Source organism: Carassius carassius, chromosome 40, assembly GCF_963082965.1.
Source record: "Carassius carassius chromosome 40, fCarCar2.1, whole genome shotgun sequence".
NCBI lineage: Eukaryota > Metazoa > Chordata > Actinopteri > Cypriniformes > Cyprinidae > Carassius > Carassius carassius.
In genome coordinates this window covers 2,024,620-2,045,783 of record NC_081794.1, presented here as the reverse complement: position 1 = coordinate 2,045,783, position 21,164 = coordinate 2,024,620, and the positions used below count along the sequence as shown (strand labels likewise).

The following is a 21,164-nucleotide window of genomic DNA, read 5'->3' as shown; positions in this document are numbered from 1 at the left end:
GCCTACATGAGATAGATAGATAGATAGATAGATAGATAGATAGATAGATTATAGATAGATAGATAGATAGATAGATAGATAGATAGATAGATAGATAGATAGATTATAGATAGATAGATAGATAGATAGATAGATAGATAGATAGATAGATAGATAGATAGATAGATAGATAGATAGATAGATAGATAGATAGATAGATGGATAGATAGCATCAAGAAGATGCACCAACTAATAGTTAAAATAAATGTATACAATTTCATGAAGGCAATTATATTATCATTTGTTTTGGATTGTACTGATCCACTTCTGTCCGAACTGCAGCCAACTTAACTATGTTTTAACGTTTAACTTTTAAAGCTACCTAAAGTTGGTCAGATATAGTGTACGGGGGGGAAAAATATTTACAGAGCTCACTATTCACGGCGCGCACCTGCAGATAACAGGCGCGTGCACACAGCGTGCGCGTTCCGTTGAGTTCCACCTCGAGCGCGCGCACAGCACAGATTCAGATTATTGTTCAGAGACGGTCGTTATACACACGTCTCAGAGAAATAATTTCAAACAATTAAAATAAATCTATCATATAAATGTGTTGAAAGGACATTAAGTAGCTTATACATTAACCATTTCGAAATTAGAGTTTAGCATAAAAACTGGATCTTCAGTGGTTCTGCTTGACTGGTTAAAGATGCTCACAGATATTATAGAAGGAGAATTTGATATCAAAGAGGAGGAACCATGGTACGATCATCAAGATCTGGAGCACGGTGAGTGATTCTCTGTCTGACTTTCTGTAAAAAGTATAAGTTTATAACACTTTTTAAATGAAAAAGGTGGTAGATGAACTTTTGTGAACCTGCACTGCCTGAGAGGGCACTTTCAGTTTAGTCTCCATTTAATTATAGTCTTCGAAAAAAAATATTTGTTATTTCATTTTATTTTTTGGATGAAAACAGCATTGATGGTGACAGGAAGTGTGTGTTGTGTGTGCTTGACTCTCCACCACATCCTGACAGAATGACAAAACATATTCGCCATGAAAGAGTTAAATCAGCTTTGTAGTGAACTGGTTATCAGTTTCCTGAGTTGTGAAGTAAAAGGAGAAGTTACCAAACACCACCAGAGAACCGATGCTCAACTGATTGCAACATCAGCCAGACTCACAAATACTTGTATGCATCAATAATAAAAAAAAAAAAAGTCAATTAAAATGGTTCAGAATCATTTTAATTGAGTGTTTTTGCATTCAGTTTTGGTTGCCCATTAGATGTTTTCCTCATCTTTTTCATGCAGATCTTCATTTGGCCGCAGAATTGGGTAAAAATTTACTGGAGCAGAACAGAGACTTAGAAGAGACTCTCCAACAGATGTACATCACCAACCAGGAACAGATACAGGAGATAGAGGTAATGCCTCTCATCATTAACATGGTTAAATAACCACCATCTATCTACAAACCCTCTGTTCTGATTAAACAAAAACCATATGCACAGAAAAGCAGTCTTTTATTGGCATGGTTCTTTGGATAGTTCCTCCATCTACATTCTAATCAGTTGATTTTATGGTTGTATAAATCTTTGTCTGTTCCACGCAGTGATAAATCATTTTAAAACACAGTACTCACAGAAATAGACAGATATCTAAATGCGTTGTATCTAAAGGCCATAAATAGAGAATGCATTGCCTAATATTTCAGATACTGTGCCAGATTTTCACTTAGTGTCAATATTTGCAAAGAACAAACTGATAGCCATTATATAATAGTTAAATTGCTTAAGTGAATGAATCTACAGCTAGAACTTGGTTTAGACTTCTCTTAAAAGGCAATATAATGGATGTATATCTTAGATTTACATCCTGCTAAGAATAACTGAGAAAAAGCCTTTATGCAAATGAGATAGACACAGCTATCAGAACTTGTCAGTGAGTTCAGTCTAATGTTTCTTTCTCCTCTGTCTAGTATCTTTCTAAACAGGTGGATATGCTGAGGTCGGCGAACGATCAGCAGGCTAAACTCTACGAGCAGCTGGATTCAACCGCACAAGACCTGGAGCTGAAAAACCAACGCCTGGTGCTGGAGAACAGAGCGGCTCAGATGAAGATGGAAGGGTAAGACTTTAGAAACGATGGGAAGGGAATGCATGAAGCTGAGGTGAAAATGTGTATTTCCTGTCGGCAGGCTCACTGAGATGGTGGAAGGGCTGCAGACTCAGGTGGAGGAGCTACACAGAGACATGCAGAAGCTGAAGCTGGATTCTGCTGAACAGACCCGGTCCAGTGATCCTGACAGTGTTCAGGGTCTCACATGCTGCGAGGACAACTCTCAGTTGCACAAGTGGGTTTCTGCAATGCATTTTTGCATATTTTAAACCCCCACTGTGTTTCGTGCTACAGTAGGTCAAGTACTTGAAACTAGTGGCCTTTAAACGATCACGGTCAAGTGGATTAGTAAAGAAACAAATTAGCTTCTTTTCATTCGTAGGTTTCAGGCTTAGCAGAACTTAACCCACACATTTATATTCCTGCCAGACTCCGCTTAATCTGCTGGAGGTGACATGGATAGAGTTATTTGACGCACGAAAAGGGAAATATATGTATTGTGTTACATGCAACTCTACGAAAAAACATTCAGATTTCACAATTTTCACAGTTGCAATGTTCACTCTCACAATAGTTATATCTCAAACTTCAAAATGTATTTCTTGCAATTGCAAATTTTATATTTATATTATCTAATTGTGACTTAATTGTTCATAATTACAACTTAACATCTAAAAATTGCAACTTAATTTATTGTAATTGCACCTTTAAATCTAACAGTTGTGACATTTTTGTTCACAAATATAGCATTATTACTCATAATTTAGGCTTTATATCTTACAATTGTGATTTCATTGTTCATAATTGCGACTTTAAATCTAACAATTGCAACTTGATATCTAACAGTTGTGACTTTTTGTTCACAAATATGGCTTTATTGCTTGTAATTTATGCTTTATATCTAACAATTGCGACTTTGTTGTTCGTAATTGTGGCTTCATGTCTTAGAGTTAATTTTTAAAACGTTGTGATTGCATTGTTTGTAATTGCAACTTTATATCTAACAGTTGACTTTTTGTTAACAATTACACAATTGTTCATAATTGTGTCTCTAAATCTAACAATTGCGACATCATTGTTTAGATTTGCAACTTTATATCTAACAATTGCGACTTTATTGTAATTTAGACTTTATATCTAACAATTGTACTTAATTTTTCTTAATTGCAACTTTATATGTAATAGTTGCGATTTCAACTGCGACTTTATATCTAACAGTTGTGACTTTTTGTTAACAATTACACAATTGTTTACATTTATTCACAATTGCAACTTAATTGTTCGTAATTGTTACTTTAAATCTAACAGTTGTGACTTCATTTTTCTTAGTTGTGACTTTTAATCTAATAGTTGTGATTTAATTGTTCTTAATTGTGACTTTATATGTAATAGTTGCGACTTCAACTGCAACTTTATAGCTAACAATCTCAAATTCATTGTTTATAATTTGCGACTTTATATCTAATAGTTGCGACTGCATTGTTCAGAATTGCGACTTTATATCTAACAATTGTGACTTTTTTGTTAACAATTACACAGTTGTTTACATTTGTTCACAATTGTGACTTAATTGTTCATAACTGTGACTTTATATCTAACAATTGCAACTTTATGGTAATTTAGACTATATCGAACAATTGAGGCTTCATTGTTCTTAATTGCGACTTTATATCTAATAGTTGTGACTTCAACTGCAACTTTATAAGTAACAATCGAAACTTCATTGTTTATAATTTGCGACTTTATATCTAATAATTGTGACTTTATTGTAATTTAGAATTTATATCTAACAATTGTACTTAATTTTTCTTAATTGCAACTTTATATGTAATAGTTGCGATTTCAACTGCGACTTTATATCTAACAGTTGTGACTTTTTGTTAACAATTACACAATTGTTTACATTTATTCACAATTGAGACTTAATTGTTCGTAATTGTTACTTTAAATCTAACAATTGTGACTTCATTTTTCTTAGTTGCGACTCTATATCTAATAGTTGTGATTTAATTGTTCTTAATTGTGACTTTATATGTAATAGTTGCGACTTCAACTGCAACTTTATAGCTAACAATCTCAAATTCATTGTTTATAATTTGCGACTTTATATCTAATAGTTGCGACTGCATTGTTCAGAATTGCGACTTTATATCTAACAATTGTGACTTTTTTGTTAACAATTACACAGTTGTTTACATTTGTTCACAATTGTGACTTAATTGTTCATAACTGTGACTTTAAATCCAACAATTGTGACTTATTTCTCTAAATTGCAACTTTATATCTAACAATTGCAACTTTATGGTAATTTAGACTTTATATCGAACAATTGAGGCTTCATTGTTCTCAATTGCGACTTTATATCTAATAGTTGCAACTTCAAATGCAACTTTATAACTAACAATCGCAACTGCAACTGCATTGTTTATAATTTGCGACTTTATATCTAATAATTGTGACTTCATTTTTTTTAATTGAGACTTTATATCGAACAATTGAGGCTTCATTGTTCTCAATTGCGACTTTATATCTAATAGTTGCGACTTCAAATGCAACTTTATAACTAACAATCGCAACTGCAACTGCATTGTTTATAATTTGCGACTTTATATCTAATAATTGTGACTTCATTTTTTTTAATTGAGACTTTATATAGAATAGTTCCGACTTCAACTGCGACTTTATATCTAACAATTGCGACTTTGTTGTTTGTGTCTTTATATTTAACACTTTAAGTCCCATACTTCAGTTTTTCAAATTGAATATTCTTTTGGTAGACCTCAGAAAATGTAAATATTTTACAGAATATTTTAGTCTATACAGCACCAGATTTCAGTGAAGTCTGTTGTTGTTTTTAACATGAATTATACCACTTGGATCTTCAGTTATCTGACCAACGGCTCTGATTTCTAACCATGCTGCATGTATTTCAGGTACGTCTCCCATGAGCCCTCTGTTTCCACCAGCCGCTTGTCACTGAAGCGTGAGGAACAAGACGAGTACTGGGAGCTGAAGCGCTCAGTTGATTCCCTGCAGGCGCAGCTGAACACTGAGCGCGCTCTGAGACAGACGGCCGAGCTGGAAGCTGATGCTCTGGTGCATGAACTCAGCCAGCTGGAGCCCAAAGTGGCGCTGCTCGGAGTCTACAAGGAGCGCCTGGCCGAGACGGAGGCTGAAGCCCAGGAGCTCCGCCTACTTTTGCGCTCGAGCGAAGATAACGTGTTCCTCCCATTGGATGCTGAGGTGGGTGTGGCTGTACACAGGGGGCGGAGCCTGCAGCACAGCAGTCAGTTGCTTAGTGAAAAGCAGCCTGCAGTGAAGCATCATGGTATCTCTCTGCTAAATGAGGTGGATGCTCAATACACTGCCCTGCAGGAGAAATACGAAACGCTGCTGCGCCGCTGCCAGGGTGGGATGTGTACAGAGAAGCAAAAAAACAGCCAAACGCACACACACTCGCCCGGTGTAAACACACAGAACGATTCCCAGCAGCCCGAGTACAAGGCCCTGTTTCAGGAGATTTTCACCTTTATCCAAAAGAGCAAAAAGGACCTGAAGGAGAACAGGGTCAAGCCCGGTCAGGTTGAATGAGGCACCGATCTGCGTCTATAACGTGTATATTACGCACTTTTGGAAATATTTCTGTAAACTTAAATGTACTGTAACTGATTTCTGAAGCAAACAGTAAATCTTTGTCGACTTCGTGTATTTATAGTGGAGTGAATCTCACAAAAATAACATTTTCAGCTTATATATTACTACATAATCAGGAGGAAAACATTACAAATAAAATAAAAGTAAAATAAAAAATACAATATAGCCTGTTCTGCAAATTTAAACATGTCAATGAATCTTATTTAATGATCTGAGAAGAATATAGTAATTAAAATTGGGCTCTGTAAAGGTTGTTGTAATACTTACAGTTGTGTACAGAAGTTTTCCTTTAAAAAAATCACCCTGACTAGAAACAAATAAAAATCACTGTAAATTATAGATGCAAACATTAGATGAACACAAATATGTCTAGATGTTTTATCATTTATATATATATATCATGTGTTTGTCTGCATTACAGTAATGTTAAACAGTGCTTATCTGCCATGAAAATAATAAAATGCAATAATCATGATGTGAAAATGATATGGTCTCTTTTGAATTGTGAAGATATATTTACTTTAGCTCTGTGCAATAAAGTCTAGTGTTTTAGTGATTACTGATCTGTGCATTTGTTGCATCTGTTAAAGGAATTCCATTATCTTACATTTGATTGGCACTTGAACTTTGTGACACCGCTAGTTGACGTGTTTCAGTCTCAACGCTGTTTGTACCATTCATTCATAACCTCATAAGAGGGCAAGTGTCTCCAGTTGAGTGTTTGCATGTGAACTTTCACCTGTATCGGTGCAAATGACAAGACTGAACTGTATACTGCACATAAATGGACTTTCCACCCAGACTCTTGGACATCAGAGAACATCGTCTTCAGTTTCTGCTTCTAATCAAGGCCCTTGATAAGATTTGAGTGACATCGCAGCATTAGGTGATGTATTTATCAGGCTGATAGGTGCCATCTGTTATCTTCAATACAGATGCACTGCACATTACAGATAGCACTGGTTTGTATTTAAAATGGAAAAAATCACAAAAGCTTAGACTAGGTAGAATTTAAGGAAACGTATAAACTTATTTTGAGACCTAAAAAAAAACATTTCTAGAATATTGGTAGAAATATAAAGTACTGTAATGTAATCAGTAACCAAAGATTGTGTAAGTGTACATTAAAATCAAAAACAAAAAGTACAGCCCTCGTTCTACTGAGGATGACACTTTCGGAGTTAACTGAGCATTCGTGTTCATCAATTAACAAAGTGCTGCTTTTGTTTTAGCCTTGCTCAGTATTTTCTAATATAAATTAAGATGAAAAACAGATGTTGATAACGCTGTATTTTAGTGTGCTTGTTACATTTTTATTAGTTATAACAGCAGATAATGCATAATTGCATGCAACTAAATATAAACCAGACCATATAGATATAACCAATTAGTGATATTAAAGTTATTTAGTGTTTAATTGTATAAATACACTGTAAAAAGGACAGCTTAAACTAAAATGACAATTTGCTTTAAAGCATCTTAAAAAATATATATAAATAACCGTGTGAATGCTGTAGAATCATGAAATCAATTTCAGCTGTAAATCAGATCTACAGAAGACAATATAAGTTTGATTTTTCAGCTCAGTTTATTGTTCTCATCTGATAACGTCACTGCAGTTGAATCAATAACTGAATGCAAATAGTCTTTTGTAGGATAAAATATAAAACGATTTTTGAAGATGTCAGTTGTAACATTTATTCAGAATAGCATACAAATAAAAAAGGTCAGATTTGGGGTTCTCTGCTGTTTGAGTGTGTGACTGTACAGACTTGGCAACGATGATCCAGAATATGAATATGTGGAATGCTTAATAAACAGACGGACAGTGAACGCTTTATGTGCAGACCTGGAAGAGACAAACGGGCATGTGATTCCAGTCAGAACTGTAAGATTGCAAATCATACTGATAGAATATTTACCCTGAATAACTAAGAGGCACTTTCTTTCACACCCAAACACAGTTTAGCAAGTTGAGCAATAATCCCAGATCACTTGCATGATGAGAGAAGGAAAAAAAAAAAAAAAAAAAAGTGTAACCATTATGCATTTTTTATTAATTCATTTTTAAATTGCTTCAGCATTTATGCAGAATGCCATAAACGGTCTGAAATAAAACGGACAAGTCTGCAAATGTCATTCAGAGCCGATGTCGATCTCCCTTCATGTCCAATAAATATTCATGAGCATCGATCCATATATTAGATTTACAGGGTTTGTCTGTTTGGACCGATCTAAACCGCTCCAGAATCATCCACCGTTACACTTTGGTTGTCAGAGCTGTAAACATTTTCAACAGGAGCTTCAAAGTCTTCATCTGACCCAATCAGAGCTGAGCAATTAATATTTCAGAGGATTTATTATCATCTAGAGCTCTTCAAATCTGTCCGTATCCCACATCCTGTGTGTTTTTTTTTCGGTTACAGTAAAGCCATTCTTAAACGTGGGGCAAAATACAAAAAAAAAAAAAAAATCCTCATGCAATAAAATCAAGAAAACGATTTTGAACCAAACATCTTTTTTCAGTCAGCTAAAGGTAAGAAATAAGAGCAAAATCTGCCGACAATCCCCCGAAGGCCACAAGCAGGAGAAAATGAGTTGAATCATGATCTCCTGTCATTTTTATTAGCAATGCCTACTGTCATATAAGGTCATAAAAAGAAAACAAAAGAAACCCAGCATAACTGACTCCTTTCCTTGTACTGAAATGTTCCTCAAACGCAGGATCGGATGAATCTTCAGCCCTTTTGGTGAGATGCTCATGTGACCGGATGTAAGGGTTAACGTAAGCAGATGCTCCGGAGTGGGCGTGTCCCCGGGCCGCTGGGGTCAGCCGAGGGCAGTGATTGGTTGGTGTGTTGGCTCCTGGTCACTCGGGAGACGTGTGATTGACAGGACCTGCGGCGCTCCAGATGTTCTGTCAGGAGGGAACGGTTCCCTTCAGATACCACATCCCTCCCAAACTCATGCAGCACTCCTGAAGCAAACAACAGCAGCAGAGTCTGACTTCAACACGTCACACTGTACTAACGGTTAACTATACAAATCACATGCTAACACTTTAATACAGGGACTAGTTGCTTATTATCATTCCTGTTTTTAACATATTGGTGGATTATTAGTGCTTCTAAACACTTCAGCTACATGCCTAATCCAACCTTAACAACTACTGATAAGAAGCAAATTAGTTTGAGGCAAATCTTAACTTAACAGAAAAATACTTGAAGGCTAAATTTATTTATAAATACACATTGTTTAAAAAAATGTATTTTGAAAATAAAACTTTGCTATATTGTATGTCTGAAATATTGCATCACCATTATAATATATATGAACCTTTCTATTTGTTGTCTCATGAGTGTGCAAAAGGTTTTTCTGGTGATTTATTTTTACTTGCAATTTTATTTTCCTGATCGTCTTTGTCTAACAATATATTTGAAAAAGTACTTTTTCTCACTGTTTTTCCAAGTGTATAGCAATGTTTACTTAAAAAAAAAAAAAAAAAAAATGTTTTTAAAGTTGACATGCAAAAAAACAGAGACAGTTTAATTTTTAGCCAATTTATTGCTTGTAATTTGATATTTACTTTTTGTTTGTTTGTCAAACACTTATTTTGGAAAAATGTTTTGGAAAAATGATGAAATACTAGAAGGTTATGCACCAGTTTTAAATTAAGCATTTATAGTTTCTATGTTTTAACTTTATGAATGAAATCCAGTAATGGCACCTTGAGCAGTCGGTCCAGGTCTGTTTTGGTGACCGCGTCCCCGAGCTCCTGCGTGAGCCGCGTCTGGATCACGTTTCTCCTGACGCGATAGTTCTTCATGAAGATCTCAAACAGAACCTGCCGGTGCTGCGGAGAAAACAGAAGCTTTCTCAAATTCTCAAAATCACAATTAACATGCAAAGAACTGAAAATCAGCTCTCAGGAATCACCTTGTCGAAGGTTTCTCCGCTCTCCCACAGACCAAAGACCTTCTGCTCATCTGCTGCAGCGTTGCTCTGAGGAGGAAACTACACACACACACACACACACACACACACACACACACACACACACACACACACAATCTATATTTGACTTCATCACAAGCCCTAAACAGCACCAATTTCTTTGAGAACGTTAATTCAGCTCACAGTTCAGACAATTTGGAGACACAATGCTTATAATGCAACTAAGACACTGTAAAGAAATGCATTCTAACTATGTGTGTAAGTACATCCTGGCATCATGATATAGCCTTTGTGTTGTTTTAAGAATCAAAGACACAGGACCACATCATTAAGACGCTCAGAAATGAGTCTGGACTCATTTGTAAAGAGCTTTAACTCCATTAGGAGTAGTTACATAAGTACTGTTTACCAGCCACACACACACACACACACACCCTTAATCCTATTAACCTTAAGAATAAAGAACCAGACCGCATCTTAAAATCAAACACATTAACTTAATGAACAGGACAGACATAGACTTAAGTCAGTTAAAGCCATAAACTAACAGAAAACAGTTCTGCTCTTCTTAGAGATGCGAACATCACTGGCACTGGTCAATTACATCCAAATATAATATAATATTATGTAAAATACCTGACCAACAGTGCAAGACATCTGAAAAACTATTCTTTTGTGCGTGCTACTCTCTCCACACATGGCTTTCACCTAAATGTGACGGCACCTCAGAATACTTTCTATTAAAATATGAGCTAATATATCAAAATAAAGAACCAAGCCTCTGCTTATAAACCAACCAAGAAACAAAAAACTTTTATTTTATCTTCATGCATTTACTTGAATGCAAAGAGGTTTCATCAGAGATACATTTTGGACAAAAAAATGAGAAAATGCATTTTTATCAAACTAGAGCATTTTCAATGGCCAAAGCGTTGTCTCTTAATTGATGAGATACCCCGTCAATGGCAGGGAGAGGGTTCATAACTAGAAATGGATTCTAAACTTGTGTCACCAATTTATTTATGTAATAAAATAATGGTAAAAAAAAATCAATTGCATTAAAATCACTGTGTGGTTAATGATGTAGCTTAGTTTTTGATCTGCTAAAATGAATAAATGTAACTATTGACAAACCATAGAGCATATTTTAATTGTTGAATCAATCTAAACTGGGCTTATAATTGTATTAAAATCAGTGCATCTATACTTGTTTTAGCATCCTCTGAAAGGCCCATCGTCCCCAGTACTTACAGGCACCAGGATCTGCTTGCACTGGCTCTGGAGGATGGTGTCCTGCAGCATGCGGTCCGTCACGTGGCCGTACACCGAGTGACCTGTGGGTAAACTGGCCAGATGCAGGTTAAACAGCCTCTTCACTTCACTCAGACACAACACATAGTGCTTCCGGAAGGTGCTCCTCACGAAGTCCTGGAGCTCCGGGGTGAAGGAGTGACCGTGTCCATTACGAGGGTCCGAGGCCAGCGAGGTAGAGTCAGGGTAACCATTGATCGAGCCGTTTGTGAGTGGACCTGACGTGTCCATGGGCTCTTCAGAGTCACTCACGGGCTCCTGCTTGACCTGCACCGGGGCGGCAGAGTCTCCAGACGAGCCTGTGTTTCTGGACGCCTTCAGTCTACGAGCGTCCAGCTCCCTCTGCATGACCGACTGGTTCTCTCTAGCGTTCTCCTTCGCTGACTTCAGACGCTGGTCTCCGCTGACGTGAACGGGCTCTGCAGAAACAATGCGGTTTAGAAGGTTTAGTTTGGCAAGGATGCATTGAATTGATCAAAAGTGACGTCTATAATGTTACACAAGATTTCGATTTCAAACAAATGCTGTTCTTTTGATATTTCTGCTCATCAAAGAGTCCTGGAAAAAAAAAATCCTCATGGAATTCCACAAACGTATTGTTCAGCACGACTGTGTTCAGCATTGATGATAATCAGAAATGTTTCTCGAGCAGTAAATCATCATATTATACTGATTTCTGAAGATCATGTGACACTGGAGACTGGAGGAATGATGCTGAAAATACAGCGGAGCATCACAGAAATAAATTACACTTTAACAGATATTCACAAAGAAAACAGATGTTTTACATGGTTTTAAATTTGATCGAATAAATGCAGTCTTGGTGAGAAGATTTTTAAAAACATTAAGCATTCTTATATATGTATGTAGAACCCACCCACACACACACACACACAGACACACATTTTACACAAGCATGAAGTTGGAACATACCCATCTGAGCATCCTTTTTGGGCACAAAGTCATCTTTGGAGAAGTTAAACACTTTTTCCAACCTGCAACATGGTGTTTATTTAGAAAAACACTGGGAGAATGAGATGCTCACTTCCTATTAAGACCAAACTGTGTATGATATCTTTAATATCCTGTTATTTATCCTATTTCACTAAAGCATTAGTTCAAATGTTCATGTTGTTGTAACCCTGTACGGTAGCACTTTAGAATAATGGTCCATTAGTTAATGTTGGTTAATTCATTAATTAACATGAACAAACAATGAACATTACATTAATTGTTAATGTTAGTTAATGAAAATACAATTATTCATTGTTAGTTCATGCTAATTCACAGTGCATTAATATTAACAAGCACAACTTTTGATCTGAATAATGCATTAGTAAATGTAGAAATTAACATCAACTAAGATTAATAAATGCTGTAGTAGGATTGTTTTCGCTTCGATCATGTTAACTGAAGTAGTTCACTAACGTTAATGGACCATTATTCTGAAGTGTTTTGTGGGTGCGAGGTATGGTCATACTTGGACTGAATGCCCATCCAAAGCATGTGCTGCCTTTGAGCCACATCAGGATGCTTTCTGACAAAATCATGGTCCGTGGGCAACAGGAACTCCCAGCCTCGGTTCAATCGAGGGACAGACATCTGCTCCAGGAAGTCCTTAACGTCCTCTGGAGGAAGCTGTGGTCACATGACAGAGAAAAACATCAGAGGACGACACATATACATACATATATGTGACCCGTAGCAGAAAAGCCTTGAGTTTCTGGAATCAATAGCCAACAATACATAGTACAGGTCAAAATTATCCACTTTTCTTTAATGCCAAAAATCATTAGGATATGAAGTAAAGATCATGTTCCATGAAAATATTTTCTAATTTCCCTACTGTAAATATATCAAACTTAATTTTTGATTAGTAATATGTATTGCTAAGAATTCATTTGGACAAATTTAAAGATGATTTTCTCAATATTTCGATTTATCTGCTCCCTCAGATTCCAGACTTCTGCCAAATATTGTTCTCCTAACAAACCAGACATCAACGGAAAGCATATTTATTCAGCTTTCAGATGATGTATAAATCTCAATTTAAAAAAATTCACACTTTAGACTGGTTTTGTGCTCCAGGGTCACTTATAAATATATGCATCTGTGTTTTTGTGAAGCATCATATGATACATCAGGCTCTGACAGTGAGAATATGAAGCAAAAACTAAATATGTCTTAAATGATCCAAACATATAATGCAATGCAATCCAATGCTAACTGAGAGAAACAAACGCTCCTGAGGATCAGATTTGAGACTCTAAAACATGATTGATGGAGAATCAAGTAAAGCTGAGCTGCTTCAGTCCAGGAAGAGTTCATCTGGAGATATTACTGACCTTATTCTGACTCACAATCAGGAAAGATTTGAAACGAGTATCAGCAGCTGAAGTTAGACGCTTGTACACTTACACTAAAAGAGCTTTTACTTGATAAACTGTATGAACCAGGTTTCATTGTCAGACTATAAGGGGTAAAACATCGCTCATGTCATTACAGCGCCACCTTCTGTTATACCCGTGCTCTTCTTTTTATCCAGCACACAAACCTTTATGATGGCAGCGACCTCTTTTCTCATCAGGGTTCGTTCTGAAGTGAATCTCCACATCTGAAAATACAGTATGAAACGTGTTTATGAAATCAGCAAACATACTGAAAGCAACACTTTTCAGATCCCCAAATATCAAAACCAGGACACAGGAATCATATCAGGCCCTGTATTTCTCACACACCAAAAGAGAGAAGAAAAAGATGAAAAATGTAAAATCTCACCCATAGACTTGTGAACGCTGCTGGATGACATGCTATATACTACTCTTATATATAAATAATGTTTTTATTTTTAACTATTAACATTTTACTTTTAGGTTTATGGCTACTGTAAGTACTCCTGCTATTAATGAATCTTTTATGTCTTGCTGTCCGTGTGTAAATTGAATCATAGGACAGTGCCACTATTATATATCCTTGCTCTACCTTAACTGTAAGTAAACTTGTTTCTATTGCAGCGTGGACCTTAATATTAACTAAAGGGCAGATTGCACTTAAACGTGCATATAGAGAGCTAATGATCTCTGTAATTGTACGACACAATCCGTTCATGTGGAGAAAATCAAAATATAGACTGACCACGAAGTCTCGCCCGCGACAGAGCACTTCAGCAGGAACGCCGCTGAGGGAACTACAGGTGTTTTTGGGATACAGCACGTCACTGTCAAAGACAAAGAACGCACACGCACAATTTGAGCACTTCAGCTACTAAAACATGATGCATTAACTCCACAAACGCCATCCTGACCTCTTCACGACCCAGTTGCCCTGGACGAGCAGCGCCACCTGCTGGATGCAGCGCAGCACTGCGGTGGAGTCTGTTCCTGAGGCCAGCAGCCCCATCAGATTGGCAAACGGCATCACCTTCACTACAAGCAAAAGAAAACCGTCATATAGAGACAGAAAGCATTCCCCTGGGGAATTCACTGCGTGTTTTGAAAATGCTTTATGCAACGGTTATAAATGTACTTTTACACCACCATAACAAAAACATGTTTTGAGAGTAGAAATATTGGTGCTACTTCATGTCATTGTGTCTCACAGCTCGGTTGGAACCAGATTGCGTTCCTCTCTATTTGAGGATGCCTGAATCAGACCATAAACAATGACGCACCGTTCTTCATCAGCGTCTTGACCTGATCCCCCAGAGGCAGCGTGCGGAGCTGGGCCATGGAGAGCACGTTACTGGGACCCATGGGCTTGGTGCTGGAGGACCAGATGACAACATAAGAAGAGGAAACACGCCTCGCTGCATCCTACTCAATGAGCTTCTACTTACGCTTTTTCTTCAGCCAATGGAGGCATGAGCATGGACAGATATTCACTGAGGACAGAACAAAAGGACATCAGATGAACACACATATTTCATAAACTGATCCTCCAGTTTTAATGACAGAAGGCACTCACCGTGGTGTTTTGACCAGCTCTGTGTTTTCTGCCGTGTCCATGGCCTGGCAGTAAAGATACTGGCGCTCGTGCTCAGAACGTCCGTCCTGACGACCAATCAGAATCAAAGAGAATGCATGAATAATATAATACACACTGAACGATTCCAGATTAAATATTAGCTGAAATTACAGGCTAATTTCTCAATAATTAAACACTGCAGTTCATTTATTGCTTAATGTTTACAGCTTCACATCTCTCTTGGTGATTAATCTCTATTGGAATAATTTTTTTAATATTTTTTATGAAGGCTGTACATCTTAAAAATTACATGGCACTGCAATTATTTTGCCATTATACAATATTACGATTTGAACTGTGATATAAACATTTCACTATTTGTTCCAAACATTTGCAGTATTCTTTAAAAACTTTATTAATAATAATAATGCTATTATTATCACCATGTACTATGTAATTGTTCTGTACTGTAATAAAAACAAAACTTTGATAATATTATCCAGGGCTTGAAAACAAAATATATTCAATCGGTTCACTTGAAATTAAGAAAATTAACAACACTTTAAAGACAAAGCATTTGTAAGATATTTAAAAATGTTTGCTGCATTGTTAAAAGAAAAAAAGAAAAACATTATAAGATTGCGTTTTGAGAGTAAAAAAAAAAAAAAAAAAAGTCACGGCTCACGTCACATTTTATTAGCCCTATTACTTCCGAATATTTAATATAAAGAATATAGAATAATAGTAAATGTATAATAAGTAACGCTGTATATGCGTCCGAAGGTTGGACTCCAAATTTCATTCTAAGAATTATTTTGAGGTTAATATAGCAAATGAAAACTGTTCAGCTTCCGGGAAATTTGAGAAGCTCCGCTGGGCTATTTTAGTTCCCCTCACTCCACAACAAATCATTTCAATTAACAGTATTTAGAAAAGAACAAGAATTAAAAATACAAGAAGCTATAGCAATATTAACGACAAAATAAAACTAATTAATTTAGGCTAAAACGAAACTGAAACCAGCGGGTCTCTCATTCGACACTAAATCAAAGTTTCTGTATTCACAATGTATTTGAATGACAAATGATTATACAAAATAGCCTAGTGTTTATTATAGCCTGATGTTTGTAAACATTTTGTGTCTGCATTATGTCTATTTCTGAATGAAATATTTTTTTTTCTCTCTAACGTATAGGCTATACAAGTTCTCTCTCTCTCTCTCTCCATATATATATATATATATATACGCGTAGCATATTTGAACCATGCAGCAAACCTTTTTAAATATTTTGATAATTTACTGAAAATAAATAAATGACTTTTTAAACCGTTTTAACTGATTATTAAATCGGTCAAAATTATCTGATACAGTTTGCTGCATTCATGCACTCAGAAACCGGTGACGGTGAACGAATCAGCAAAGCTTGTACGAGCTTTTGTCATCGCTGAATCTTTCTCAGACGTTTCCAAATGTCGAAATTGGGTTGTGCATCTATCGGTGCATGATGATGACCAATGTCCCCGGTGAGCAGAGCTTCTCAAAGTTGGTAATAATCAAAGGAGAGCTGCAGTCCTCATTTGGGCAGGAAAGGCTAAGCATGCTGGCGCTTGAGTGTCGAATGAACATGCACCAATGCAGAGAAAAAAAGGCCCTTTTTGCGCTGCGTCATCAAGCCTAATTTGGTCTTAATCCGGCCCTGAAGGCGCTGCATTGTCATTGAGACTCTCCTATGATGAGTTCACAGCGGAGTGGACATTTCACTCGCTGGCTTCAGCTTCACATGGAATTCGTGATTCATTATAATCACGATAAAATAATGGACCAATATTAAGCGGTTATCGGCGTGCCGCAGTGGGTCACATGATCACACACACCTTGATACCGTGGTAATGCAGGTGAACCCAGGGCTCTTCGGCCTGTTTCTTCTGCAGGAACTCGTAGGACTGGATGCGGCGCTGACGGGCCTGTTCTGACTCGGGCCGGGAAAACCTCACCTGGTGAAAGGGCAAGTAAACAATACGAGCGATGAGCACAGATCATGATTCAGCATTTTTATTCTATACTTTCCAAAAAAGAAAACAACTGCATGAAGTCTTACAGTGATTTGTTTTACATCTTCTTCTGCCTCGTCCTGAGAAGAGTCTCCAGCTGCAGACGTCACACACTCATTAGTTCATCTTAATCATGCACAGTGAGAATTACAGGATAATTAATTATTCAGTTTTCCAGTCTGGTTTTCACCTTGAGATCTGGTTTGGTGCTCACACTGCACATAGTTTGACCCATTAAATATAACTACAAAAATAAAATAATCAATAATAGCACCAATCGTATTATTGCACTTTTTGTTTATATATATATATATATATATATATATATATATATATATATATACTTTTGTTAGCATTTTTGAATAAAAATACAATTGTTTTAAAATACAAAAACAATTCAATTTTTGCTTTTTTAATTTTTCTATAAATTTTCAACATTTTTAAACCTTAAATCAGCAAGCTTTTATTTTTTTATGTGCTGGTACATTGTATCTATATATCTACCAATTATTTTCTATATATTTTTTAGTTTTAAAACTATTTCTGATGTTTTGTTTATTTTTCTGTTCAATTTGTTTTATGTTTAGAGAGTTGAAAAAAGCATTTCACGACATGTATAGTTATGTGTGAAAATTTAATTATTTTTAAATATACATCTATATAGTGTTTATTAATTTTTTAATTCAGTTTTAAATCGAGTTAAACTAAATTAAAATGAGAAATTAAATAAAAAGCTTTCATTTTATTTTTGATTTCATGTAATGTTTATGTTCCTCTCAATGCTGTAAATTTTTCTGATTTGAGAAAAAACAATGTATCATATATAATCTTCATTTGCCCTCTAAGATCAAATCTAGACCGTATAAACACCAGAAGTGAGCCCAAAGCACCTTCATTGGCCGCCTCTCTTTCTCTGTGTTTAGTGTCAGCTTTATCCAGGTAAGTGAAGCTGGGTCTCATCTGGAGGATTCCCTGCAGCGGAGTGAGATGAAGCTCTCCTGCCACCAAAACATCAAGAACAGATCATCACATCACACCATTCACGCTAACTGCTTCTACTCCACAGGAACGCAATGCTGCAAAAGCCAACCTTTGTGAAACACAGCCGCAGCGTAGCGGGACGTGTTCATGGTCGCCTGGATCGAGGAGAACGCCTGCTTGTCCATCATTTTCCTGTAAGCAGAAGGAACAGATTGAAACTGTGAACAGCAGAGTCTGGCTGTAAACATCAGAAAGGCTGATGCTCCTCACGTCGAGTAGACGCTGGGGTCCTCTGAAGACGTGCCGTCCACATTGAGCGCGATCTGCTCGCCTTTACTGCGGCAGTAGTTTGGACTCATGGTGTCCATGGCCACCTCCAGTTCAACCTGGAAGCAGGAGGAAAACCGTGAGCTCTGTGTGTTTAATAAGAGAAACTTCAGAAGCCAGGCAGCTTACCTTCTGCTGCTTGGGTTTAATCCTGGCGGTCAGATGAGTCACATTATCATAGCTCATAGAAGCAGGACGCACTGGATACTAGAGAGGAAAAGATCAAAAAAAGTCATGCAACTAGTGATATTTAAAGATTATCGGTCTATAACCAAATCGGTTGTGACCTCTGTATTACAATATAGTAATTAAAAAAAATACATAATTTTTAGAAGAAATCAAATTGATCAAAAGTGGCAGTAAAAACAATTATAATGTTACAAAACATTTTTGAACTAAAAATGTGTCACTGTATAAATGAAATGCATCACTGTTAACACAAAAATATGAAGCAGCACCACTGTTTTTAACATTGTTTTAACAAATTTTCTTTTTGAGCAGCAAATCATCATATTCTGATTTCTAAAGATCATGTGACTGAAGACTGAAAATACAGCTCTGCATCACAGAAATAAATTACTATTTAACAGATATACTCACACAGAATTGTTTTTTTTTAATTGTAATAATATTTCACAATTTTACAGTTTTTTTTCTGATCAAATAAATGCAGCCTTGGTGAGCAAAAAAGATATTATACTGACCCCAAATTTGTCATTGGCCTTCATTAAACTCCAATGCATGAATATTAACAGCTCTGATATCAGTTTTGATATCGGACATGACGAAATGTATTGTGTGTCATTCTTACTTGGAACAAATACAGCTTTTCCACAAGACTTCTGGCCAGATACACATCAATCTAAAAGGAGAGAGAGAATAAAAAGAATGATACAGATGCTAAAAACAACAACTCAGCAGTTTGATCATCCTATCGAAGATACCTCTTGTATAATAGGATCATCATCGTCTCCGCTCGCCATAATGAAGACTGCTAGTGGACTTCAACCCTACAAACATACATAGAAATATATGTGTATACAAACACACATTGTATTTACGAATAAAAGTCAAAGTGAGGGGAAGTCACATATAAGAGTCAAAAACAAGTGTTATAATGACTTCTTGCCTCGTAATCACAGTTTCAGCTATTTGTGCTATTATAATTAATTACTAAATCATAATTTTCATTGTGTAGAAAAAGGGCTTCCGTAACACACATGTAGTAAGTTACATAAACAATCTAATCATTTGTACCCGTCAATCAATCAATCACTGTTTGTCAGGATAATTAGCAGGCGACTCGGGCCTACTAATTAACTGACAGCCAGCAGCTTTATAATACATACCATCACAGTAAAACACATGAAATATAAAAGTAAAAAAGTTTAAATAAAGTAGAGATAAAAGGGAATCTGCCAGAGGCGAGGCAGATGCTAAGATGAGTTAGCATCCCTCCTCAGATAAACATAACAAAAACCGCGCGCAGAACGCCTTTAAATTCATACTATTCGCAATGTTTGTATGTTTATACACGTTTTTATACGTATGTAACTTGACACATCACTGTGACTATCTTAGCTTGTTGTGAACACATCTGACACACACTTACCGAGGCCTCGCTGATACACTCCAATACTCAACAGAAGTCGCGATCTAAGCGGTGCGTCAGCTGACGTGCGCGTCCCCGCTCGGAGCCCAGCGTTAGTTCAACTGTCTTGAAGTTCTTCAGCTGGACTGTGTGAAGATTTCTGTGTTTGTGCGGATCGTGTGGATGAGAAAAGACGCTGCTGCCATGTCTCTGATCGCTGTAGTCACTCAAACACGTGGGGAGGAGCAGAGTGCGCTCGCCATATCCCAGCATGCACTGCGGCCGCGACGCGCCTGCCGCGTCACTAGGGAGCGTGCGAGGATACCGTCTATGTAGGGAGCATACTGTGTTCGCGCTCATGGGAAATCATTCATCTTCATGAAAAATTACTATTTATCTCATAAATATGACCGTTTTTCCTCTCAAAAAGTCAGAAATGTCAGATAAAGAATCGTTATTTCCTCCTTTTTTAATTTAGTGCCGGAAACTTCCTTATTGTACTAGTAGTGTACTACTTCATATCTTACAAGTAGCCTATATTTTTATAACTGTAGCTTACTTGCAGAGCTCTATTTAATATTAATGAAAGGTCACTTAAGTGTGCTTAAAAGTAGGCTACCTTTTTTTTAAGTACTTTCGAACATTTTAAAGTCCACCGTTTATTTTATATTAACCTACATTTATATTTACATTTATGCATCTAAGAAGACGCTTTTATTTAAAGCGACTTAAAGTGCATTCAGGCTAACATTTTTACCAGTATGTATAAAGTTAATATATTTGAAATGTACTGAATTGCAACTTCATTATTGCGAATGTGTAATTATACATGTATTTAAATGCATGGCACACGGGGTTTAATTAGAAATTACTATGCATTTGACTATAAAATAATGACTATAAAATGTAGTTTTTGCTACATTCAGCAGGAACACTTTAACCATATTTCAAAGACAACAGAAGAAATTATGAAACTATACGTTCAGAAAATTGTATTCATTACGAATTTAAATACATTTTTATTTTATTGTAAATGCCATGCAATTAGGTAATATACAGTTATATTCAGGTAACATGTAAGTATACTGTTTTAAAGTATATTACTTAAAAAGCTTTACATTAATCTACAGTATATATATATATATATATATATATATATATATATATATATATATATATATATATACATACATAATAAAAATATAAAGATTATTATTATTAAATTATTTTA

The 21,164-nt window shown here is 36.2% G+C and overlaps 2 protein-coding genes across 2 annotated transcripts; one reads left to right on the top strand and one right to left on the bottom strand.

The window, feature by feature from the left end:
• Positions 1 to 463: 463 nt before the first annotated feature.
• On the top strand, positions 464 to 5,927 carry cdr2b (cerebellar degeneration-related protein 2b). The gene is made up of 5 exons (XM_059532950.1): positions 464 to 767; positions 1,294 to 1,406; positions 1,961 to 2,109; positions 2,180 to 2,335; positions 5,034 to 5,927. The coding sequence occupies exons 1-5, from the start codon at positions 689 to 691 to the stop codon at positions 5,689 to 5,691; spliced, it is 1,155 nt and encodes a 384-aa protein (XP_059388933.1). The 5' UTR covers positions 464 to 688; the 3' UTR covers positions 5,692 to 5,927.
• A 1,392-nt stretch (positions 5,928 to 7,319) lies between these two features.
• Positions 7,320 to 20,224, bottom strand: polr3e (polymerase (RNA) III (DNA directed) polypeptide E). The gene is made up of 21 exons (XM_059531665.1): positions 19,955 to 20,224; positions 19,287 to 19,352; positions 19,154 to 19,204; positions 18,472 to 18,549; positions 18,286 to 18,401; positions 18,125 to 18,207; positions 17,925 to 18,032; positions 17,082 to 17,131; positions 16,858 to 16,977; positions 14,983 to 15,068; positions 14,855 to 14,899; positions 14,690 to 14,781; positions 14,324 to 14,444; positions 14,155 to 14,236; positions 13,574 to 13,633; positions 12,500 to 12,657; positions 11,953 to 12,014; positions 10,960 to 11,438; positions 9,691 to 9,768; positions 9,482 to 9,607; positions 7,320 to 8,731 (listed from the first exon to the last, which is right to left on the bottom strand). Exons 2-21 carry the CDS (start codon positions 19,323 to 19,325, stop codon positions 8,675 to 8,677), a joined length of 2,091 nt encoding a protein of 696 aa, XP_059387648.1. The 5' UTR covers positions 19,326 to 19,352; positions 19,955 to 20,224; the 3' UTR covers positions 7,320 to 8,674.
• Between the last annotated feature and the right edge of the window lie 940 nt (positions 20,225 to 21,164).

Bases quoted from the DNA above. Each gene is read 5' to 3' on its own strand.
- polr3e (XM_059531665.1), bottom strand. From the start codon at position 19,325: ATGGCGAGCGGAGACGATGATGATCCTATTATACAAGAG. The intron at 13,634-14,154 runs GTCAGTCTATAT...CTGTATTTTCAG, and splicing joins GTCGCGGGCGAGACTTCGTG to ATGTGGAGATTCACTTCAGA. The intron at 9,769-10,959 runs GTAAGTACTGGG...GTGTGTGTGTAG, and splicing joins GCAAGCAGATCCTGGTGCCT to TTTCCTCCTCAGAGCAACGC.
- cdr2b (XM_059532950.1), top strand. From the start codon at position 689: ATGCTCACAGATATTATAGAAGGAGAATTTGATATCAAAGAGGAGGAA. The intron at 1,407-1,960 runs GTAATGCCTCTC...TCCTCTGTCTAG, and splicing joins AACAGATACAGGAGATAGAG to TATCTTTCTAAACAGGTGGA. The intron at 2,110-2,179 runs GTAAGACTTTAG...TCCTGTCGGCAG, and splicing joins GCTCAGATGAAGATGGAAGG to GCTCACTGAGATGGTGGAAG.